The sequence below is a fragment of the Chamaea fasciata genome, unplaced genomic scaffold (assembly GCF_029207755.1).
Source record: "Chamaea fasciata isolate MVZ Bird 193981 ecotype frontalis unplaced genomic scaffold, bChaFas1.0.hap1 SCAF_1, whole genome shotgun sequence".
NCBI classification, from domain to species: Eukaryota; Metazoa; Chordata; class Aves; order Passeriformes; family Sylviidae; genus Chamaea; species Chamaea fasciata.
The window spans coordinates 52,503,117-52,528,811 of NW_027094086.1; the positions used below are offsets into that span (position 1 = coordinate 52,503,117).

The 25,695-nt window shown below is 39.6% G+C and overlaps 1 protein-coding gene across 5 annotated transcripts in view; it reads right to left on the reverse strand.

The window, feature by feature from the left end:
* Positions 1 to 541: 541 nt before the first annotated feature.
* PIEZO2 (piezo type mechanosensitive ion channel component 2) overlaps positions 542 to 25,695 on the reverse strand; it is a 287,338-nt gene continuing 262,184 nt past the window's right edge. For 3 of the 5 annotated variants that reach the window (XM_066183552.1, XM_066183579.1, XM_066183560.1), the window contains 16 exons: positions 21,338 to 21,727; positions 19,734 to 19,992; positions 19,034 to 19,216; positions 18,352 to 18,604; positions 17,474 to 17,606; positions 16,909 to 17,056; positions 16,574 to 16,788; positions 14,666 to 14,824; positions 13,190 to 13,337; positions 10,564 to 10,752; positions 10,059 to 10,151; positions 8,776 to 8,948; positions 7,312 to 7,428; positions 5,274 to 5,353; positions 3,796 to 3,964; positions 542 to 2,912 (listed from right to left, as the gene is read on the reverse strand). In XM_066183552.1, the coding sequence (XP_066039649.1) occupies positions 2,660 to 2,912; positions 3,796 to 3,964; positions 5,274 to 5,353; positions 7,312 to 7,428; positions 8,776 to 8,948; positions 10,059 to 10,151; positions 10,564 to 10,752; positions 13,190 to 13,337; positions 14,666 to 14,824; positions 16,574 to 16,788; positions 16,909 to 17,056; positions 17,474 to 17,606; positions 18,352 to 18,604; positions 19,034 to 19,216; positions 19,734 to 19,992; positions 21,338 to 21,727 (2,962 nt within the window). In that variant the 3' untranslated portion in view covers positions 542 to 2,659. Of the gene's footprint in view, positions 2,913 to 3,795; positions 3,965 to 5,273; positions 5,354 to 7,311; positions 7,429 to 8,775; positions 8,949 to 10,058; positions 10,152 to 10,563; positions 10,753 to 13,189; positions 13,338 to 14,665; positions 14,825 to 16,573; positions 16,789 to 16,908; positions 17,057 to 17,473; positions 17,607 to 18,351; positions 18,605 to 19,033; positions 19,217 to 19,733; positions 19,993 to 21,337; positions 21,728 to 24,110; positions 24,279 to 25,695 lie in introns of those variants that run through there. The other 2 variants (XM_066183542.1, XM_066183569.1) reach the window with 2 other exon arrangements.

A 25,695-nucleotide genomic window follows, 5' to 3' on the forward strand; every position in this document is an offset into this window, starting at 1 on the left:
GCTGTTGGTTTCCTTTGCCTCAAGGGCACACTACAATTCCCACCCCTGGTCTTGTCTCTTTTTATTCTAAAGCTTTTCCCAACCCATCTAAATCTGAATTGCTGCCAGGGTTAGTCTGCCTCAGAGGCAGGACTTTGCTGCATTTGCCTGAGTTCATGAAGTACCTGGCAGATAATTCCTCCAGCATCCTGAGATCTGCCTTTCAAGGAAGTCCTGCCCCCACTGTTGCAACTGCCCAGCCCATGCCCCAAGAGAGCAGCTGACACTTGTGTTACTGCAAACCTCCCCAGACCCAGGTTCAGTGAAGTCCATACACTGCTGAAAGGGCACTCTGTTGTGTCATCCAGGATGTTAATGAAGATGTTACATGGTACTGGTCCCAGTACTGACCACCTAGAATGCCCCTGGAAACTGGCTGCTAGTTCAACTTTATCTGTACAGCTGGGCTCAAAGGATGGTCTGGTACACTCCTCACCTGTTGTAGGCAGCTACCCACTCCAGATCCATGATTCGACTATAGGCTGTTTTAAAAATAAATAAATTTAAAAAAACCCAACAGAAGAATCCTTTTATTTTCAAAGTTTGATCAGTCCATGAAAGAAAGAGCAGCACATTTTTTGCAAAGCCCAAATAACTGTACAGCTCGTTCTGAAGACAGATTTTTCCCAAAAGAAAGGAAGTGTCTGTTAAAGAGAAGGAACCAGGAAGGGAGCGGGGACCAACTGTGGCCAACATGGTTCTGCTGGCTGGTACCTTTAGAAACATACTACATCTTCACACTTCTCCTTCCAGTGTTGGTCTCCCTAAAATCACTGAAGACCTAGGTGAGGATCCATCTAACAATAAAAGACATTTTAGCATCCCTGAGTGCTATGTCAGGGCTGCCCTGTACATTTCAATTTTCATTCACAGGACCTATGAAAGAAATGGAGCAAAACTTTCCAGGAGGGAATGCTGCCTGGCTGTATGAGCAGTCACCTTTTCACTTCAGAGGAAATCAGGTTGTCTTCCAGTGAGTTCCAGTCACCAAATTATTTTATTGTTACAATATCATGAAGCAATTTTTATTTTGTGCACGTCAAGGTGCTCAAAGTGTTAGTTTTCACAGTATAGAATGGATGTGACAGCATTTGTCATGGAAGCACTCAGCAGAGTATGTTTCAACTTCATTTAGTTGTGCTGTTTTATGAAGTTCTGCAGTAAAATGTGCCAGCAAATTATGTTAGTTTCTTTCTGGTGATTAACTAATCATTCATATAATAAATAGCAGCTAACTACAAGAAAGAGATTTATTTGTCACAGATTAAGAAGAATGTCAAACTTTTCCCATTTCATGTAAAAAGGCAGAGGAAAAAATACTTCTAAAATGACTTTGCAACATGTGCTTTATTTTAAGTCATTACTGAATTAAAACTACAAGTATATCCTTTAAACATACCCTATCCACTCAATGATTTTTTCTGTTTTTTTTTTTTTTTTTTTTTTTAACATGGAAAGAAACCTACATTGCAATTGTAAATTTTCATGCTGAAATGTTCTCTAATGAGCCATTTGTTTCACTAGTAATAGCAATTAAAAAAAAAGGCATTTCTCAAGCTCGTATGTATGTCTATATTTGGGAACTTAAAAAAAAAAAAACCCGTCTCAGATGTAAAAATGTGACTTGGAATATGTAAACATTTTCGTATACCTGAAACACTGGAAGAAGAATATCGGCTAACAGCAAAACAACAGTTGCCTTAAATCATCGAAATGGGAAAAAGCATGTCATGGGGAGCAGAGAGAAGCACACACTACTCAGTCTTTAGAGGGTTATAAGAAATGAAGTAGCTCATTAGGTCATTGATTTCACTTTCTTTTCTCATCCAATGGAAAGCAGTAATGCTGAAGAGAATGGCCCAGCAGAACACCCCATAATTCACCATAATTATTCTAGCCATTAGTTAATCTTGACAAAGTGTCAAGTTTCAGTTGCTTTTTCTTTTTCCTGAGAAAAGTCATTGATGTTTGGTGGCAATGTCTCCTGTGACTGTACAAATAAAATAAGGCATTTCAAGAGATTATTACTTGTTTTCTTTTTGCTGACAGAGGCTTGTCCACAGTGTCCTTTGTACATCAAAACCTCTGCTTTTCTACAAATGGGTATGGCTAGAATGTTTTCAGTTCCCAGTGTGGCTCTGGGTGCTGGGTGTCCTGAAGGCTCGTCAGTGTCCCATTACTGTAGCTTGAAAGTCAGTGATGTACAACAGCATATTGCACAATCCAAACTGTGTGGCTCCAGAAAGGATTAAGAAGGTACACTGGAGTCATCCGTGGGTTCACTCCTTTCATTTCTCTCTAAGTTGTAATGGTCGTCTGGAAAATTAAATTAGCCAGACAAAGATGCAAACTTTTTGCTGATTAAATTAAAAAGCAGTCCCCAGATTGTAGAGGAGTGGCACATTAAAAACAACAAATCATTCAACCTTCTTCACTGTTGATCCTTACTTAGAAAGGCAGCATGGATTCCTAAGGCCGTAGCTTCCAGGATTCCTTCAGTGAAAAATCATTGCTACCCAACTATAAAAGGCTTAGCTCTTAAGAGAATATTGTGCTTTTTAAATTCTTCCTTTAAAATTCAGATTTACCCAACTTGATTTGCAGTGTGATGCCCAAGAGATCAATTAGTTTTCTCCCTAGTCCACTTGATCATAGTCTCTGGTGAGCGATACAGGAATATTAGCTTGGCATACAGGTCTTCTTCTAGTTCCAGTTCTCCAGTCTCTCGCACGAGAAAAATGTCAGTACACAGCTTCAGGATTCGGTCTACATTGGGTAGCTCCTCAAACATAATGGAGTGAGAGATCCCACTGAAAAATTCACGGACGAACTTCCCTATCACCAGGACAACTGAGGCATACAGTCCCATAATGCTGGAAAGAAAGAAAGGAAGAAGAGTTCATATCGTGCCTTGTAAAGGGGCAGCCAAGTGTGAGGATGCTCATCTACAGGGCTAACTGTAGTCTGTCAGTAGGGTGAACATCAATTTCTAATTAGGGTCTTGTTTCTGCTGTGCCACAGGATGAAGGAAAAGAAGATCTCTTCAAACACCTCACAAATCTGGAATCATAAACAGCTGAGGCTGCTGACTTAAATTGTTTAACCCCAGTTGCTGACGGTCACATGTCCTGCCTGCTACAGCTTGGAAGTCACAATTGGAAGTCTGATAGCAGCTGACTGTTAAAGGCAAATAATCTGCCAGGTTTCATGTCTAATATTTTTTATTAAGGTATATGTAACTGGGGATAAACTAACCTTTGCTTGTCCCCCTGGTAATATTTCTGTGGGGACTTCTCCAAAATCCTACCAGAAGGGAGTATCTCTGAGGAATGCTTAGTCTCCTACCTTCCTCTGGCTGTGGGGATTTATTTCATAACTCTTTCACACCCAGGGTCCTGGCTACAAGATTGAGAAGGTCATCAAAACCAGGCAGAATTTGGGCAGAACTTGACCTGCAGCTAAACTAACATATTTTGAATTCTTTCTATTCAGTAGGAAATTAGTGTGAAGGGCGCTGCTGTTTTTATTCCCACTGGAGAGCAGTTACCAGGGGTAATACCTTGCAAATATTAATCCTTCTATAGATAAAATTAATAGACATGAATTTGAAAATCTCACAAAAACCCCTTTCAAAACGTTGTAATGTTCAAACACTACAACAATGAAAAAGAAATAAGCCCTCAAATCAGCAAATAAAGTCACCTCTACTTCAATATTATGTACTTTATTTAATTTTATGTAAAGATTTCTTCTTACCCATAACCAGCCAAGAATCCAAGGCTCGGTGGACTGACTTTATCACTGAATATGAAGAGTTCAAGACTCTCTTGAGGCGTTTTTTGTCTTTTTCCAAGCTGATTCAAAACCCACCACTCTTCAGATGTATTTTTGACAAGGGAAACTGTAATATTTTCCCACTTGCAGTCTATTAAAAAAAAGAAGTGTTAATATATATACAACCAGAATTGCAAAAATCAAATATTTTGACACAGATACTTCAAATGTCTGCATTATAAAATGACTGAGCAATGCAGAAGCAAAATTTTTCTAACTCAATTTTACATTATTTCTATATACAAAAGTATAAAACTCAGACTTCTGTGTTTTTTCTTCTGCAGATCTTAACTGAATCTGCATTAAATATTTAAAATATTTCGTACCACCTACATGCTCTTCTGTACAACTATCAAATAATTTTGGTATTTTCAGGCCAAAATATCAGTAGCACTCATCACATCTGCATTTCAGGCCTAGGGAAACACATTTAACCTAGAAGGGAAGCAGTCAGCTTCTGAATCTCAAAGTGAAACTATCACTATAAACTATTTATGTCTTATATAAAAGATATTATTCTCTTGTATCAAAAAAAAGGATGCTATCCTGTTTTATGCATAGTGATCACAGAGACAGGAGATGAACTCTGGTCCTCCTGAGTGTACATTAGCAGTGTATACACTAAAGCCCTTCTGAAGAAACTCAAATTAGGGATGTGACCAATGACAGTGAAGCACTCATAACTTATTGCTACTCACAGAGCTGGGTTCAGCCTCAAGAATTGTTTTTCTCAATGAACCTTGAGAAGAACCTACTAGATAGGACTACTACTATTACATTCAAGCTCCAAATTTAGCCTCTGTTGAGAAAATTGCACTTAGATAAAGACTTGTTCCTACTGTTCCATACCCATGTGTATGTGCATGGGTGCATGTATTCTGTACAACTGTGAGTACTTGAATGGATTCTGATTGGGTACTAAACCTCTGAAATTCAATGAGATATTTAAAGTGGATTCTTGGTAGCCAACAAGGAAGGAATAGCTTAAAATACATAAAAATAATGCAGTGTCATTATTTAAGCTGAGGAGCTGCATTTGCAGATGTCCAACACTACTGACTGTTCACAGTAAAGTAGCAGGGAGATGTGGAGAAGTGAAACTTGTTATCACTTACACATAAAACGAAGGAACACAGTTCCTAAAGCAGACTTGAAGGAAAGGAGATGGACTTCATCCTTAGAGTCCTTACTGTTAAATCCAAAGCTAAAATAGATGGATATCCTTTTTTTGCCTTATACTCTATTACCTTATGTCTCCTCAAGCTTGCAGACACCAAGTAATAACCATTTTAAGTGCATTTCAGACTGAGATGCCCCATAACAGCTGTGAATGTACAAGTGTGAGTGCTGTCTTGCACTTCTTTAAACCATACTCTGTTTTCCATGGTCTGGAGACATACCTTTCAAAAGCTGCTTTATGGGTTTTGCCAGAGAATCACTAGGAGCCTTGATGTAGTATGGGTAAACTTCCTCTAATGTTCTGGAAAAAAATGAGAAATCAAATATTTCATATTTTTATACCTCTAAAATAATTTAGAAATACCTAACAGTGTTATACACAGTTCCCAGTAATTTTTGTCTTAAGTTATGACTTTATAGTGTTCAGATGTCACATCTAAAAATTAGCTGGATTTTTCAGCCATGTTTTTACAGAACTTCAGCAGAGAGTTCCATCCATAATGTCACCATTCACACACCATGAATTCCACATTCCTGGGGCATGTGTGTTTGCAAGGAATGTAGACTTTATATTTTGTTTCCCCTTTTTAAAAATCTGCTTTTATGGTCAGCCATAAAGCATTTAACAAAGGCAGCATATCCCCAGTAGCGAACAAGCTAGAAAAAATATGTGGTGAGCACAGCTATTATTTCAGAATTGCAAGGTGTTTTGACAATAACACCTGAAAAGAGTGAGAATTTTTGCCAGAATTTTTCATTGGGAAATATTTTCACAGCTTTTAGGAAGATTTCAAACTTAGAAAGAAAGACATTTATAAAAGTTCTTCCATTGGACTCCAAATTATCTTGAGTGGCAATAAATTACCAATATCTAGAGGAAGACACATTTCATTAAAAGCAGAGACACTGTGCTAGCATTTTCCTCAAATGACTGAAAAATTCCAGGGAAGAGGAGCTCTCAGAGAAGTCCTGTGACACTTGGCCACATTGCATACACCAGGCTGAGGAAGAACAAGGGTGGCTGATTGAAAATCCCTTCAGATCACTCCAGCAGGTCCAAGAAAATGAAAGAGCTCAGCAGCTAAATTGTCCCAGCAGAGGTGGTGGCAGAAAGCTCCCTGCTGAAGTATCTGAGTGGCTAATAGCTATCACAACCATTTTTCCTTTATGACCAAGTAAAAAACCCTTAAATCTACAAAATTACTGCAAGACAGGCAAATGCAGCCATATCGTCTATTTTACTACTTGCCTCCTGCAAAGAGAGACTTATGAATGAACTACTTACCAGAAATGAGAATTATCCCTCTGTGGCCCTACATCACCTTAGGAAATACTGCTGTATCTTCACACAGCAGAAAAGAGGGATCAAGTATTTTTCAAGTGCGATGATCACATGTGCAATAGCAGTCAGTTTGGATGTACGAGTGTGCATGGGCGCAGAAAAGCAGCTGTGCACAGAAAGGGCAAATCTAATTTCTGCCTACTAACAGATAAGAACATCTCAGAGTTTTCACAATCCCAGTTGGTCTCAGCTTAAACTTTTCAACTCTTGTGGCCACAAATCAGATCAAGTGGCCTTCAGGGATGATGTGTTGGCTTAGCAGTACTTAGAAACTACTGCTGTAAAGTAGTCCTCAGAGAGAAGGTGGAAGAGGAAGAGCCAGACTCTTTTCAGATCTAAAAGGAGTCACCACTGCTGTTAATGCCATAAGGCTATATCCGTAGAATAATGTTGGATATTCATATGAAGAGCATGCCTTGTGAATTTCCATCACAGGAAAAGATCTGATTTCAGGAACGACTGCAGATGTTACCCTTTGACTACAGTGATTTAACACTTCCTTGCCAATCTTGTACCATTCAAGAGTGACAATGTGAGATACAGTCTGGATGGTTATTTAGAACAAAAAAAATCTTCAATACAACATCCTCAGATCAAGTTGAACTGATGTAACTCAAAGGTGGGTTGAACTGTGAATATACTGAATTTGTGCTTATCCAATAAATCAAAGTTACTAATAGGCTCACCATGCTTGTTGATGATCCAGTGTTCATGGTCCTCTCAGCCTACATTTATAATAGGAAACAAGTATTCACCTTTAATATGACTATTACCTGGCTTCAGTGCTGTTGGAATCTGTTTATTAGCAAGGCATAGATGGGCAGACAAATTGAACATTTGCACAAGCTTGACCGCTTTAGGAAATCAGGCTTCAAAGGGGAGATTATGCATATAAATAAAAAAAGAAAATAACTTACACCTTTTCCGGTTCATTTCCAGCCATCATTGCAGCAATATCAATTCTGGTATGGTTTTTTAGTGTGAAGGTGAGCTTATCTGACGCTATTTCAGCTTTGGCACCAAGGGAGAGATTTCTGTTGTAAGTAAAAGGGAAAACACATTGACAACCTACAACAAGAGCATATCCTAAGGTGGGTGAGTCAGCTCCTGGGCTGCTGGGGGCTGCAGGGAAACACCCATGGCAGAAAGTGTGTCTGCTGCTTCTGTGACACAACAGGCCCACCTCACTGTGTCTTGTGGCCTCCTGGCCTAGGTGAAAGGCAGCAGTTAATTAGAAGGTCACTGTGGTAAGTCTGTAACACTTTCAGTCATTCATGTTCACAGCGTAACCCAGAAGATACAATTTGAGGGTGAAAAATGTCTCTCTCCACAAGTGTATGAATGCTTGTAGCTATGAAAGCATGTGGGCAAACTGAGCAGCAGTATTAAAAATTAATGGAAGGCTCAGAAATGATGGAGTGATGTAATTCGCTAGCTAATAGTCTGTGCTTCCAGGAAAATGAGGGAAGGGAGGATGTCAAATAAAGGTGAATTAAGTGGGAAGATTCATTACAAGCCTATTTCTGACTGTGGAAGAACGGACCCAGCATGTTCAGAGCTCTCACAGTGATTCAGCTGACCTGCTTGTGGTGCATAGTCTTACAACAATTCAGCTTCTACTTCCAAGGAAACATGTAAATATGGAAGCTGCAAAGGAACTTAATTTCCACAAAGTGATGACTTAAGTCCAATTTAATCCAGCAATCTACAGGAACCCCATCTGGCAGACAGTAGCCAGCAAATGACCTTGATGACTGGGTGTGCTCTAGCCTGAGCACAACAACTTTAGGTTGTCTCTTTCAAAAACTTTGTTGTAAAGTTAGTTCACCAGGGCCAAAGAAATCTCATGTGAGCAGGCAAAGGTCTCAACAAAATGGATCTGTGCCATTGTTATGGTATTTGCACATAAAAATAGTTTGTGTCACTTCCAGACTCCCTTAATAAGAGGACCAAGAGTTTCTGTTTGTATTTCTCATAGGTTTTCTGCCTCAGCTAGGTCTAAATATTCACTTTCCACAAATGTTAGCAAGGTTGTTGTTAAGGGCAGTTCATTGGAACATCTCCATCTAGAACTGACTAAAATATTCTTACTTTTTTCTTCCTTCCTGTCCAATCCCATTGAAAATTTCACCTGGACATTTTAAATAATCTACTTGATAGTGGCTCCACTTTTTTATTTTTTCAGAACTGCAGGCAACAAATGTTTTCAAAGGTAACAAAAGTGACTTCTCTCTGTCTCTCTCCCTCCTTCTCTCACTTTTTGCTCTTCCATACAATAGAATTTGCTAAAAATCTAAACCAAAAATGCCGCGTGGAACTGTTCTACTGAGCTAATGCTTGGCAAATGATCCATCCACTTCATAAAAACTTCATTTAATTACCTCTGAATTGTCCATGAAATAACTAAAGTGAAATCAGCTTCAAAGTCTAGAAGTCCCTGTATCATTTTCTTTCTACTTGGAGGGCTGATGGTCCATAAAGAGTTTGAATTTCCCTCCAGTTCTGCTCGAGTTATATCTTCTCTTGCATAGCCCTCTAGAAACTGCAAAGCAGCCTGTAGGTGCAGAAGAGGAAAAGAAAATTTCAGTGCAGTGATATTCACAAGACACAGAGCCACATTTCCCAGTCAGACAGATTTGTGACTGATTAATTGTAAGAGCACTGATTTTTTTCCTCAGGTACCAAATGGGGCTTGAGATAGGAAGGGGAATCAACAAAGTACAGTCAAGCTAAAAAGGGAATCACAAAAATGGCCTCATTGTTTGATGGCCATGTTGGCCAAAGTGAGTCTGAAAGTTCATGAAGTAAACTCTGTAGAGACTATTTAAACTCAAGTTAAAATTTTGCTGTCTTTTGTTAAGTATCTTTCTGCATAGAAAAGTGTCTGCAAAGGATATAGCAACTAGAACCTTGTAACTCCCAAATGGATCTAGGTTACAATATTAGTGCTATTATACATGGGCTATTTGGTAGGATCTAATATCAAATTCTAATATCAAATCCTTTAATGGGCTAATAGCAGGCACTTATTTTAAAGTTATATATCTGATCAAATGCCAGTTGTATTAGCAATGCAACAGCTCCTACTAATTACTAGTCCTGTTCCTGTAGAAACTTGTGAAAACTGGACATGTTGCTCCATGAAACACTGAGACTATGCTTAAATGCTTTTGTTTTGACATTTTAATGTCAAAACATTACTAGGCTAAGCACACTTTCTTTTGACAGCACCATCATTCCTCACTGGAAGGTGGAAGATGTGCGCTCTAGGAAGGAGCATGAGGCTTAAAAGTGCATAAGACACTGTTTTGTCCCCACAGCATGTTCTCTTTGGCAGTACACAAACAGTATCACTTTTCCCAAAGGTTTGTGTCGTTTAGAGGGGAGGTTTTTATTCAGACAACAGGACAGCTAGGGTTTCTGACTTCCAGGATTTTGTGCAAAGATGTCTACATTAATGGTAGCTTGTCTCACCATAACCCAGCTTTGTCCTGACAAATGGCGTGTCTGAACCTTTATTCATGCAAATCCTCTTTATAGAAACATCTTCCAACTGATGACAGCACTGATGACCACTTAAAATTACACAAACAAGACTCACAAAAGGCCTCCATGGAAACATGCACACATTTTTAAGTAATGAGGTATTCTACTTTTCACTTACAGTGTTACCCCTATAGCTTCTCTGAAATTCATTGAACTCATTCAGATCCAAACTTTTGAGCTGATTCTGCTGAGCACTCATGGTAAAAATAGGCTGGGAAACAAAAGAACACATGCTTATCACATTTACTTCACATTGGCTGTTACATCCTGTGCATCACAGCCCACGACAATTATGGCACTCAATTCAACAAGACAATGTTATAATCTCATTCCACTGAGATGCAAGCTACCTACAATTATCTTATATCTACCATGTAGACCCGTAGGATAATTTATTCAGTTTCCACTGCTGGTAGAGTCTGGTTTCAACTCGAAAATGAAGATAATATTTTACATCAGTGATAAACAAACATAATTTTAAACCCAAAAGGGGTCATTTGTGGAAGCTTGCCAGGTACCTTGCATAAAGCAGGAGAGTTCAATTCAATGAAGGGAAGAAGAAATAGCACAAGGAAATATAATGCAAAAAACAGAGTTTGCTTTTAGTGTTTCTTCTTTTTTACCTGATAACCTCCTAGAGTTATTGTGATTGATACATCTAGAGGCTTGTTGGTGATGCCTGCAACAGATTTGATTAAAGACATGAAGAGCAGTGGGAACCAGACAATACAAATCAGCAAGACGATAATCATGCCACCCATTCCATACTTCACAACTTTCTTTTTCTTCTGGCCTCTTGGTTGGGGATATCTCTGCAAAAGCAAACAGCAGTATGGTAATGTCTCTTCTGTCAAAGGTACACTTCATATGATTTGATGGGTGAATATATAACAATCTTAAGGTTTCCCATCTCTTCTCGCAATTTGCTACCCCATGTCAGGCCAGCTATTTTGAGATTTTTTTTAGCCAAATCTGCACAGACACCCAATTTCTGATGACAACAGAGAAAAGTGTCCAATGAACCCAAAGTGTGTGTCCAGTGTGAAAAATACTGTAAACATCTGTGATTTTGAATTTTCACAAGCATAAAGAAGGAAGAATTTAGGTAATTCGATTTTTTTTTTGTCTAAGTGCAAGCATGAATTCACAAGAACAAAATATAAAATAATAGCAGAGGCAGTGATACAACAATTTGTTCCAAAAACTGCTATTGGGAGGGACCCACTTTCTTGTACTTGGACTTCCAAAAAATTTTATCTCAAAGCTCCTTAAGGCAGACTTCCTCTCATAGTTCTTGAAATGCTGCAAACTGTATATTGTGGAGAATGGAGTGAGCAGGAAAATTGTTTGCCAGCAACTGACATACACAATCAGTAAAATGTCTGATATTGCACTACCTCCACATTCATTTCACACCTCACAGTATATGTAAGAGTTCACAGGCTTGATCCAATCTGTTTCTAGTGAATTCTGCACCAACTCCAATGAACTGATGTTTAAAATTTTGTTGCCCTTCCTAAAATCTGGATATTGCTGATGTAATATCCTTCTATTTCTTAGCTTCTGAGGACAAGAGTGACTGCTTTTCTTCTCTCTTCAAAGCAGATCACATGGCATGTCTGTTCTGCCGTGCCTGTAATTCCTGTCCTCAGTTACTTGCCTTTTAATACTTTCACCATTCTGTAAAATGTCTTAGTTTCACTGTAATTTATTTTGGTGTAATTCTCTTACAGGATTTAACTCTGTAGTGTTTAGCAGCCTGCCTCCATGCACTGCATACAACACATGCAAAATAAACATGCACTGTACTGCACTGCACCTCAAACACACCAGGAATCTGGCTTTCAGCAAATTGTTCTTGCTTTGCAACATGCATCCATAAAGCCCTATGAGAGTATTAAATTTGTAATACAATGCTATATTTAAAACCAATTATTTACTTTTCAAAAGCAATGTATCAAGTAATTTGTCTCGTGCTTCAGAATACTGTTTTCATTAAAATATCATGTCAAGATCAGCAGGGCCATATTATTTGTCTGCAGGAGATTAGTTCAGGAACCTTTAATGATGTTATAGAAACATCTCAGAGAGAGTCTAGCAGTCCAAGTACTTAGGCATACCACTCAGTGAGAGAGAGAGAGAACCAAAGTGCCTTGAACAACACTCATAAAGTCATGGCATAGTTATTTAGCTGTATGGCATTAGAATACACATGCCAGCTTAGACTTGGAAACCTTCCCATGTCAGATCTCTGCTACACATAATGTAAACTGTAGCTTAAAAAAAATGCAGTGAGATGGAGAGTCGAAGTAGGGCTGGGTTATTACTTCCCCGACTCCTGAAGTTCTTCAGAACTCCTTCCATTCGTGGCAGAAATGGGAGTCCGAGAAAAAGGCTATTGCAAGATTTGTGTGCAATTTAGCTCTGAGTTAATCTAAGTGACATACTTAGAAAGTAATTGCCATTAAGAAACAGAACTATAATAAAAGTAGAAATACGTCAGAAACACTTAAAAATAAATCCGTTTCAATGCAGATGTAGAATTTCTGACCGGTTTGGTCACTCTTAAAATAATGTTTGATTTCTTTTTTAAATTGGCAAAATAAGCAAGCATATGGTTGCAATCTTTATAGCAGTTATAAAGAACCCAGAATTTGCAGGCTTAATTTGAACTGAAGTTTAAATGATTTAAAGAGAGTGAAATTTCAGTGAGACAAATGGTGGGTTTATCTGGCCTGCAGTTCAGTTCTGGATGTTCAGGGACTCTCCTGAGATAAAGGAGCCAGCTAAGTTCCCTCTGCAGCTACATGAACCCGGTGTCCCTGGGACCTATACTGCAGGGCAAGAGCTCTTCCTTCTACTGATCTTTCTCCTCAGCTGCAGCTTCCCTGCTACTCCAGGTTACTTATTTAGTTGTGTGTGAGACTGTGTGAACACCAGGACTTCCAACCCCAGCCTTGAAACCCAGGCATTCAATTAAGTCAGCAGGCACATGCTTGTAGAGCTCGTGTTAATGGTGGAAAAGTCAGCTGGGCACAAAAGAGAAGCCATTTGAAGTTTCACTAGCAGCGGCTGCCAGCTAATGTAAAGTACCCAACAGCCTGAGTATTTCTGAAAGCAAGTGACAGGCATATCTTCCAACAAACTTTTTATGGTGGATTTCTCAATTATTTAGGGACTCATGATGATTTCTCTTCCCTTCTGCATGGGGGAGAGAAGGCCTGAATCACTCATATGGGGCTTCCTTACTTTTTCTGACTCTCGCCAGCACTTCAGGATGAATATATGAGCATAGATATCTTCAACACATATCCAGCTGGAAAGACTGAGAGTGGTATCAGTCCAAACCCAGTCCATTACTGCTCTCAGCTCAGTCAAAAATGGAACTAGGCGGAACCTGAAGGGAGACCACAGCAGATAACTTGTCAGAAACAGAGCCAATCACATCAAACAAGTACAACAAGTGTATATATATGATAAGAGGGAGAATGAAGACAACATGAAAAGAGCTTAAGTGGGGATACTGTAAACACAAATACAATCACATCCTGAAATTGCCATAGCTTGTGTTACTCTAGATCTTCTTGCCAGGCAGACTATAGACATGCTTGTGCATCATTACATCCATAATTATGATTGAGCCACTGATAGAATAGTACAAGATTTCCTAGATTCCTTCAACCTAGGAGAGGAGCACGTGTTTTCCACAGGATGGCGGGATTAATTTTATACCTCCTTACACCAAGTGTTGCATGGCATCTTTGCAGTAGGTGGGCAGCCCTCTGCTGCATATGGAACTGGGCTTTGTGACTCAGGATTAAACAGCAGAAGAAGGTGGGAATCAACAGGAAATTAGCATGCAAAGAGCAGCTGTTCAAAGGGCATCATTCCCTTTCCTAGTCCCACACTTTCCCTATCAGCCATATCTCAAAGAATATTTCATGTGAGGAAAGCTTTCTTCCGTAACTTTTCCTTGGAATGCAGGAAGCCCATACTGCAAACAAATACTGTGTGAAAAGGCTGAAATGATTCCATTTTTTTTTTTCTGTGAAATAGATCTATGCTTCAAACTGGTTTAATCACAAGGTCACTGTAACAGTGTAAATGGAGGATGTGGCCTAGCTATGTAAAACCACCTTTCACTCTGAGGTGATGCTGTGCCTGTTCCTTGCTCTAACACTCCGAACTCCTGAAGAGTTTCAAATGTACAACACTTCTCAAAGCAAGCATTTTTTTGGTGCTTATTTTTAAGTTTATGTTTCTCAGGTATGTTGTCTTTCACTCTGTTCCTTTCATCTGCTGAGGTAGAGCAGGTAGACCTGCTCCAAAAGTCTCTTTGGGATTTGACACCTTACTACTTTTTAGGACTGCAGCACTAATAACATTGCCTGATTTCTAGCACAATGTGTAGCCTATATTTCTGTTCACAAAGGTGATTTCTTAGAAGTGTTAAAAATATCTATCTCAAAAGGGACTGAATGGTTGACTGGTATATCAGGCTTCTGGTTTTAGACTGAGAGATGAAATTTTATGAACTTTGCCTTCCAGAAACAGATTTTTCTTGTGGACTACAGGGGATATATGGCATCTACAGAGTGTGCTGTGCAAATTTACTATCTTATTTCCAGCAGTCTGTGAAGAAAAGTCATGAATAACCCCAGCATTTCACTATATCAGATCCTTATTACACAAAAGAAAGAAGAAAGGTAGTAAGTCTATGCTTACCCTTGAAATAAGAACAGGTTGACATAGTTATAACTTTTTGTGAGGAAGTTGCCAAGCACACGAGTTGGATATCCACAGCGTATCTGATAAGCTGATAAGCCAAAATAAACACATTTCACAAAATACCAGAGCTGGGCAACTGTGTTCTGGCTAAATTTCCTGTAAAGGAAAAGATAAAGGAAAACAATGAGTTTTGTATCTGTGTATGACCAAATTAGCTTGAAATGTTTTTTTGCTCCTGGCAGTTTCTCCTTCCTGAGGTCCTGTGAAAAGGCCTTGGTTGCTGACCCCATGGCAGGGTTAAAAGAGTATTGGAAAGACATTGAATGAAAAAGTCTAAAACCAGCATCCATTGCCACCTCAGGGTTGCAGGGGAGAGACTGGGAATAGGCTCCCCAAAGAGGGGAGTCTTTGGGCAGTGCCCTCTTCCTCCGAAGGTCTCCCTCTTCAAGGCTGAAGGTCCCTTGCTGCCCAACACAGACCAATCTCCCTCGGCCCCCATGAGGGACAACCCTCTGTGAGCCCTGTGTAGGGGCTCAATGAAGGCAGCTTTAGTAGCAACTTGTGTTCATGAATGCACCTCATACAGGAATTTAAGATGGAGTGACCTCTGAAAATATCTTCCACCCTTCCCTGAATGACTCAAGTCTTATTCCAACAAATAGTTCAGACAGCTCCTCACTTTCTTTTCTCCGGACTGAACTAACCATCAACCTCTCCTCACATGTGCCATTCTAGTTGTTATTCAATAGCACAGTGGATCTGCAGCAGATGCCTCATGATGGACAGACAGACAGCCATAACCCAATATTTTCAATTAAATCCCACAGAAGTATTTTAATTAAGACATTTGTAGGAGGGTTCTAATCTCACATAGAAGAAAAACAGGATGTTTCAGATGCAGATTTGAGATTAACAACTTGATATAAGTTTCCCAAAAGCACAAAGTCAAAATTATTTTATTTCGCAACAAGTCTCACTGTGCAGTAGATAAGAGATCTATTTGAAAAATGATTTTTTTTTCTTTTGAATTTGGGCACAGTTGCTACTGCACTTTCTTTTCGAGAGAAAGTGAGACTTTTCAGTCTTCCTTTACACTATAAACCTATTCCTTTTTTCCCAGTAAAATAACTTGACTTTTAATGTAGTGTAATGTGCCTAGGTGACACACTCAATTTCCATGGACAGTCAATGGAGTGAGGAAAATACTTCATGGCAACTTAAAGTAGGAAGAGGGGAGTTAGCCAAATGCTAGGGAGAGAACCTTAACAGCTCTGCACTGCAGAATGCAGTGGTCAGTGCCCTGAGCCATGAAATGAGAAATGTTAGATTTGGGAGTGAGCCTGACCAGGTATGTGACACAAATTTCATACAGCCAGTGACCACCTCCACATCACCTCCAGAGCCAAGTGGCAGGAGCATGGGAGGAGAAATTTGCTCTTCAGAACAGACACATATTTTAGACATTCCTCAGTTTAAGGAGATTTAAATCCACAGTTCACACATTTCAAGAAAGTGCTAAGTTGTAAGTTACTCTGACGAAGACATTTTCTACTTCTTCTAAAGCAGCATGCAGTAGTCATGGGAGCAGGGAATTGGATCAGAGATCAACATCGTCTCAGCTGAAGGCTCTAATCACTCAATTACAGGCAATTTCTCTTTCACCTGCTGGCATTTCGGCCTAAACTGAGAATATTTCCGTACATATAAAACTAATTTTTCCTCAAACTTATATTGGCCACAGTTAGTGCTGTGGAAACGCATTCCAACTTTCTGCTTAGAAATGAGGCAAAGAAGGAACTTGATCATGATTCCAAAGCCTAGCTATAAACATCTCCAATTTAAATACTTGGTAGAGTGGTAGAGCATCAGTATTCCACCCATATTGTTTGTTTATAAGGCTTATACCTTTCTGTCACTCCAGGCAAGATAAAGAACATCCAGAAATGTATTCCGAAAACAAGGATGACCTGGAAGATGACTTTTCCCATGACAGTCTTTTTGAGGTACAGTGCTCGATCTACCACCATGGTACCAAACTGAATGAGCACCATCACTAAAAATGCCTCTGGAACCTGGTCCTCTGATAATGAAGAGGTGATATCAGCTGCAGCAGAATGTTTCTGAAAAGGAAAATATAAAGGTGGTCAAGGAAAAAGGAAAAAGGACATTTGCATGATACTTATCATCCACAACATGTAAATCCTGCTGAAGATTTACAGACAGATGCCTCTGTGACGTACCCCGAAAGCCCAAAATCCAAATACAATGATGATGAAGTCCACAGTATCTGCGAGGAACATCAGCACATACACATCAGTCACTGCACTGTAGTCTGGATGAATAAGATTGTAGAAAAACTGTCTGATGGGCACGTACACCTGGAGAGTCCTAAAACAACACAGACCACAATGTGATTTAGTAACACATAACTTTCACTGAAGAAAGTAAAGGCTGAGGGTAGTATGATTAATATTTTTAAAGATATCTAAGATCTGCTCTGACAGCCTTCATAGGACTGCAGAGACATCATTCCTTTGTTCTGATTGCTTCTAAACCACTGTACTAGGATTTGTTCAGTAGAAATACAAATAGCCAACCAAGGTCACATGGGATGTTTAGCTTTTTTATCAGGCAGATGCTACTTTAACAGCTGCTGATTTGTATGATGTTCAGCTGATGGGACATCTGCATACAGTGAACACTTGAATTAATATCAGTGGTAGCCTGCTCCCTTTAAAATGCTGGCTTACGGCTTTTCTGTTTGGAGCCTCCCCTCAAATCCACACAAATCCTCATTTTGCTCACTTTTTAATTGTAAAAGCCTTGGCTTTGATCATTTGTTCTCGAAACTTTTCCATGAGAAGCTCTTTTCTAGATTTTTGCTTGATGCTTAACACACTGCTTCCCTTCTGACTGCTGTTCCGTGTACTGGTACTTCCTGGAAAAAAGGCAAGGGAAAGAGAAGTTCAATTGAAAAGAAAAGTTTAAGTGCTAAAGCTAGAAAGTCATAAATCTTGAGACTTCCATCTCATGTAACTCCCACATTTGAAAGAAGCTTTGAAGTAAATTCTGCTTTTTTCCCCCCCAGTATGATAGAATCTTGAGAGCACCTAGTAAAGTTTTAATCACTGGCAGATCGAAACTTGATTAATAGCTATAAAAAGAGAAAGCAGACTAGTGATAAAAGCAAGTATTCGATTGATCTGGCTCAGTCACGTCAATTGGTATTATATAAATTTAGGCTGGAGTACCCCTGCCCTTTTTACAAGATGGGACATATACTCTGTTTAAATATAAGTAATAAAAACACTTTCTTAATTCAAGTGTCTACAAGTGTAGATATGAAAAATAGATGTGCTTTGCATTCCATCTAGCTGGAGATTATGCTGTTCCAGAATTTCTGGATCTGGGCCACACTGAGCATTCCTTTCCCAGCTTTTGGATAATGTCATTCAAAAAACACAATGAATCACAAAGTATGGCTCTCCATTTGAACTTTAGGAAGGCTTGGAGTGTGTTCAAACATGAAGGTACATTGGTTCATATCCTGTTTCATCACTGAGAAGCTGCAGCATTCAGTAGTCCCTGGGAGCTCCTCAGAAACCAGTCCAAGGTTTCAGTAGAATGATCCTATGAAAAATGAACATTTGTCCTTCAAATCCCAGAAATGCCATGGCATTTACCTCTCTTAGATCTGTGTGAGGAGAAGCTGGACCTGTGGGAAAGCTGGGATATGTTGCTAGAACTCTTCCTCCTGATGGCAGTCTGCTGCTCGGGGAAGTGGACGTGGATGGACTCCACTGATGCAGCAAGATTGACAGATTTCAGAGAGGCAGAAGAGTCTCTCCTGCCTCCCATCAGAGAGAGCTCATCATCAGTATCCTCTTTATTACTGGAGCTGTCTCCTTTCTCATCTTCATCCCACAATCCATGGCACTAGTAGAAAAGCAAGAAGAGAACATATCAAGTCTGTATTTCTGTCACAGTATTTATCACAGGCATTGCTCAGCTCAGTCATGTGCTCAGAAGGGAGCAAACAAGTTCAATGTGTCGGGATATTGTAGAAACATTTGGGTTGCAGAAGTTCTTTAAGATCATCAGTTCAACTGTTAACCCAGCACTGCCATGTACACCACTAAACCACATCCCTCAGTGCCGCATCTAAATGTCTTTTAAACACTTCCCAGGAATGGTGACTCAACCATTCCCCTGAGCAGCCACTTCAAATGCTCAATAATCCTTTCATGGTAGAAATTTTTCCTGATAATCTGATAAGAAGAATGACTTCTTTATATCACATGAGTGATTTAAAAATCAAAATTAAAAATTCAATATAAAATAAGAAACTACCTGAACGCAGATTACCTTTAAAATAGATCTGTGGAAGAATAAAGCAAGAAGCTGAACAAGATCATAGTGCACATAACCCTCTTTCTTCTCAATGCCAATAATATTAGGTGGATGGTAAGGTTTATCTTTTGTGTAATCCACATGTTTATTCCAAGGAAAGAAGCCAAACTGGAAGAAGTATTTGATGACAATGGCCACCTGTTTAGAAACACAACACACTTGGGGTGTTTTATAAGCATGTCAGATATAAGAGCCTCATGACAGTAAGAGGGATAAAATACGACTACTTTGTCAGTTTTATGAGAACATAAACAAGCATACTCATTACTACAAAGGAATGACACTTCACATTTCTCCAGTAATGAAGTCAATCAAAATTCACCAACAGATGCTACTCAGTGGTACTTGAGATACCACAAGCAGCGCATTCTGTCTCTTGATTAACCATTACAAAGCAACAGTTTGCAAATGGTCTGTTCTTGTGAGAACTGCTTTCCATGCCAGGAAGGATATTGCTGAGTGCAGTGAAGGAAATAACAAACAAGATCATTCCATACCACAAAAATTGCTGAGGACTTTAGAAAACACTTGTATTACTATGAAGAGCCAAAAGCCCAGCCCAAATCCCAGAGATCAAAACCAGCAAAGGCACCATGGAAAGATTGCACCCTCAGTTTTCTCTGTTAGACGTGGACTTGCAAAACCAGCAGCATACCTCAGTGTAGACAATGGCTGTCATCCAGAAGCGTTTGCTTGGCCGAGGAACAGACAGCATGGCCCACAGGAATATAAGGATTGGAAGAACCAGAGTTATCATGGAGGCAGAGATCATGTGGTTAAGGATGATCACAAAGTAGCACACCATTTCTGACCGGGCCACCAGCGTATTGTACAGGGCATAAATAAGGAGCAAGACTCGAGGCTGACCAACATAGAACTTCTCTGACTCCTCCAACTCATCATCATGAAACATCCTGCAAGGAGCAGAGTATCACAAATGAACTGAACATGAACTTCACAAGAGCTGCTTTTCAAATTGCTACAATTTTTTTTCCTTTTGAAAAGTATTAAAATATGCTGCTCAGTTCAATGGAAGAAAAAATAAAAGAGCGTGGCCAGGGGGATTTGGTATTATAATCAAATAGCCTGATTCTAAGCTCAGAAAACAAGAATTTCAGGCAGAATAACTAGCAGCACGGTTCTGCTGATTTTTAGTCTACCCAGAAAGAGAATTAGCCTGGCCTAAGCACTTCTACAAACACAGCTTTCCTACTGCTGCCCAACCAACAAATGTCATGCAAATCACACAGTACTGGTGTGGATTCACATTTGATTTATCAACACAGATAGGAATTTGGAGAAAAAACAGAGGCACATCACGATACTGATGTTATGAATCATCCACGGGCATAATATTAGAACATAAAAAATACCCATGAGCATTAGATTGTCCACTTCTATTTACATGACTCAAATAAATATAAATGGCAGCGACTTTCATATATATTCCTAATCCTCTCAGCATTTCATGAAGTTTCCTGGCCTGAGAAGAGATCTTATTGAAAAGCAAAAATTACTATGGAAAACCAGAGGACAAAAGACTGCATCTGACAAAGTCAGATGTATACACCCTCTCTCCCTCCAGGTGCAGGCAGGCTGAAAGGCAGTTCTGTGGTTTAAGATTTTGCCTCTGCATTTGGGGAAGCCCTCCCCAACTGAGTCAGGCCAGAGAGCGGCTGAAGATGTGCAGTGGCACCATCCCAACCTCAGTGCTGGTTGTGCTGCTGAGCAGTGTCTAAGGGGCAAAGAAGGGAACGTCCTCTCCCTTAAGAAAGCACCTAGCAAGGTGGTGTCTCTCCATAAACCTCAGCTCCCACTGGCTTAAACAAGAACTGCCAAAGGTCAGAGTTTTCCTTACAGTAATCCAAAATAATTAAAGGAGAAACATTTTCCCAGATAGCCCTGGAGGATACTCATTTGAAATCACAGCTGCCTGGAAAAGAGACCTCTCCACAAAGAATATTTAGGAAAGCCCTTGACCCCAAGAATACTGCAGCACAGAAATTCAATGCTAATCAGGACAATTAAATATGGCATCTAGGAAGAAAGCAGAGATTCCTTCCAAGATGAATTTGAGTCACTTTAGAAATCTCTAATTAGAACAACTGCACAGGAAATGAGCTTCTTCCCTTAAGCCAAACTTAGCACAAGGTCTGTATCAGAATTTGTAGGCTAGTTATGAGACAAAACAAAACAACAAAGTAATAACAAAATTTTACGCATTGTGATCAACAATTTTTCCTGGTCGAGGATTCTTACTTGTTCAGGAGCAGCTCACTGGCTGTTAGCTCGTGCGTCAGTGGGGGCAGAATCGTGTCGAGTTTGTCCGTCCGACTGTCATCCGGGCTCACCATCATGAGGCTCTTCCCAGCTGAGTCATCTGGGGAGCCAAAGGGAAGGTGTTCAAAGCTGACAGCTTTGCTATAGGAAGGTGGAGCTTCTGCATTGCTGTCCACTGTGGAGTACAATGGCACATCGGTATCAGGAGTATATGCAGCTCCTTCTGAATCCAGGCTATAATCTTCCACCTCCTCTTCCTCCAACCTTGATGCAGAATGAGCTCCTTCTTCCTCATGCTCCCCTTCTACCTCCTCAATGGTTTCTGTGGTCCCCTGACGGGAATAGAGCATGGTGACCTGTGTGGGTTCACTGTTGGAGATGGATGAAGAGAGTCAGCTGAGTTTTACAAGACTCATGATCAAGCAAAGTTTGTTAATTGTACCTTTATGCAGATAGCTGAGCAACCTCATTGCATTCCCAGGCCTTCAAAGTTCATATGATCTGGTAGAAAACATAACATCCTGATCTTCTCTTATACAGACGGAACATCTGGGTCCATCTGTTCCCTGAATGACATCCCACTGAACTCACAGTGATTCACCATCCTTTAACACCAGCAAGGGGCAAATGAATATTATCAACAAGAGAACTACAATGCCTTTTTGAAGGCAGGTCAAACATTTCAGAACAGAGTCAACACTTGCTGTTAGATCTATTTAAGACATGCTCCATGGTGAAGGATAGGCAGCCATGGGATTCCTTCTAAACACAGTGCTTTTAACAACCACTGTATGAGTGTTGTATACAACTGGAACATGAACTGAATACATACATGTCAACTCTGATTCATATAAAAGAACATGTAACGTGCTAGCATGAAGAAATACAAAACAAGTTACAAAAAGTGTCCCAGTAACAGGGTGTCTTGCTTACCTTTAGATTGCCCTGTGTTCTTCAATACAGCCTTCCTTATATTTTACCTGCCTGCTTTACTTCTGTATGTACCTATTTCTGAATTCAACTCTCTGATGCACTCTGATCAGTTCTTTGCTGGATTCACCATCCTTACTCTTGGCTTTGCATAGACTCATAGAATGGTTTGGGCAGGAAACTACATTAGAGATCACCTAGTTCCGGCTTCCCTGCCATGGGCAGGGACATCTCTCAGACCAGGTCACTCAGAGCCCCATCCAACCTGACCTCGAATGCTTCCAGGGATGCAACATCCATAGCTTCTCTGGGAAACCTGTTCTAGTGTCTCACCTCTGAATGAAGAATTTCTTCCTAATATCTAATCTAAACTTGCCCTCTTTTCATATAAAGCCATTTCCCCTTGTCCTATCACTCCATACCCTGTAAAAAGTCCCTCTCCAGCTCTCTTGTAGCCATGCTTTAAATACTGGAAGTTTGCTCTGTAGTTTCCCTGGAATCTTTTCTTCTCCAGAATGAACAGCTTTCTCAGTCTGTCTCCCTAGGAGGGGTGCTCCAGCCCTCTGATTACATTTGTGGCTCTCCTTCTCAAGCATTTTTTTTTCCTCTCCCCTTGAACATCTCTCTTCTTTTTAGTCTCACTCCACTCCTTCTCCACAGGTTAGACAACAGGCACCAACTCAGTGTCTTTGCTGGCTGCATATCTGTATCTCAACAGAGACACAAGAAGATTTCACATAGCTCCTGTGAAATTAGTGGGGCCATATTTTCACATTGACTATAATCTTTTAGAGAAAACTGGCATTGGCAAAGCCATCTGGCACTACCATCTTCTGCCAAAATTAAAAATTAAGTTTCCTTTTTTTTTTCTTTCATACTGCTTCCAAACTTATTGTGGTTATGTCAGATCACGTTATTTGCAGCAGAGCTTTAATTAGGCCATGTAACACTTCTGATGATGTGTGTTTCGATGATTCACAGTAGCACTCATCCTGGTTAAAATGTGCAAAATCATAGAATCCCACAATTTCAAAATTGATTGAATCCAAAAAAACTGTCAAACACTTTCAAAACTGAAAAACAATGATGCAAAATTACAGAAAATTTCAGATTTATAATATTTATTAAATGATTGAAACACTGCTTCCCAATGTCATGTAAGTAGCTGGGGTTTACCTGCTAAAAAGTGATTGAACAGGTCTGAATAGTTTTCTCTTGCATTGGATGTTAATATTATTTGCTGTTTTTTCATAGCTATTTTCCCTTTCTTAATTCCAACACCTTACTGTAAATCAATGGTAAAGTAATCAAAAAATATTTCAAAATCTTTCCTATATGGAGGAAAATAAAAAATTGAAAAACTGGCACAGTGGTGCCTTAGTTTCTAAAATTACACATCTCAGTTCATATTTAGGATAACTGATTAGCTGAGAAACTTAACTTCTAGCTTCCAATTTATGAACAAGCATCAACTCAATAATTCTGAAAATAAGAGTATTTTTTAGCTGAATAAATACAGACTTTAGCTTGTTTTTATATACCCAGCGTAATGTTATGGAACAACTTCAAAAAAATACATGAACCGAGGATGAAAACAAAAACAAAAAACAGAACAAGAAGTGAAACAGCAAATGAATCCTAGATCATGATCCTGACTTTGAATCTCAGAACTGTGCCACGACACAGGAGGGAGTAAAGCTTCCTGTAATCATGCGAACCACTCTGCACACCACGTGTCTGCAAAGACAGATCCACGTACACTGCTGTCAGAATAATGGTATGGGTAAACAAAGAGGGAACAAAGCATGCATGAGTTAAGCACCTTGACACTATACTGCCACTGTCAGCTGATGAGGAGGACATATCCATGCTCTGCATTTTACGAAGCCTAGGTCGAGCGCGCTCACTTGTTTTAGGAACAGAGTCTGGTCCATCTAAATCATCAAGGGTTGACTGCCTTGAGAACAGCATGGTTGCTTCAGTGTAGCAGCTACAGCAGCGCAAACAGTTATAGAGACAGTGTTAAATACAAATGGTAGTACCATACACATGGTTCAGTAAACAGATATGCTGGCCATGCAGCTAAACACTGACACAGAGAAAAAAAGCTTCAGAGAGAAGATAAGGATTTATGTAGAGTTACCACGGAAACACATTTCTATGCACAGGTTAGTTAGTCATAGTTAATTTCACATAGGGGATATAGGAGGCCAGCTGTTCACTATTCAAGCAGATATGGAACCAACATGGTGCTCTACATGCTTTCCAGGGTAACAGACTTATATATGTGAGCCGGTTCTATTTTGTTTGTTTACCCCTGAAATTTCCAGATTCCACAAGGATGTTTTCAGAAGGGACCTCCTCTGTACAAATTCTGTTTTATTACTGATATACTGTGCTGAACCTTTTTACACAGGTACAAGCCAATTTCCTAAAAGAGCTCTTAAAACGGAGTAAGCTTATATTCCACAAATAGAAAAATAGCTGTCAGACATTGGCTAATCTTCTTTCCAAACCAAAGAGCCAAATCGGATATGTTACTTAGCCAGTAAATGCATGCCAAATATAACCTGCTCTGCATGGGATGGCTTTATTTTGGTATTTTCTAGGAAGCCCTGATGATTCTTTCCAGAAGATTTCATTTATTTCAATCACAGCTTAAGAGTATTTCAAAATTGGTAACATGCACATCTTGAAATAAAGAACAGATATAATAAACCCTTATCTCCTTTCACTTATCAAATACAACAGGACACCAGAGATATACACAATACATTAAGCATTCATGTTTAACTGGAGAAAAGAACTGGATGAGTTATGAGGAAGAAAGTACATAATTAAATACAAGCATTTAACAGAACAACAGGGAAGAAGCAAATACATTAATGACATATGGTAGGTAAAAAGATTATTTTTTCTGTAAAGATCTTGGCAAACAAAGATGTCTATGAAATGAGTTGAGTGACCTGGTGTTTTAACACATGCAGTGACCTGCCTGAGTCTCTCAGATAGAATGAAAGAGGAAAAGACCCCAAAATTCAGGATTTACACTCTATTTTTCTTCTTTTGACTGCATTTGTATTACACCTGAGCAGTGGCAACAGGGGATTTGCTTCCTTGGCAAGCATGATGTTTGTCCAGGGACACAGAGAATTGGGTAAGAGGTCAGAAAGGAAGGGCAGTGGCGTTTTCCACGTTCATTTGGTCTTGCTAACTTGAAGTGAGGAAAAAATGTGTTGGCAAGAAGTTACAGTCTGCAACTACTGCCTTTTGGAAAATGGGGAGGAAAGAGCAAAATACGTGGAGAGAAGAAGCAGTTATTCTTAGGCCTGCCCTCACAGATGATCTTTTTAGACAGAATGGCTTTTTTGACCGAGGCTAAAAACACCTTGGCCTTTGAAGAATCA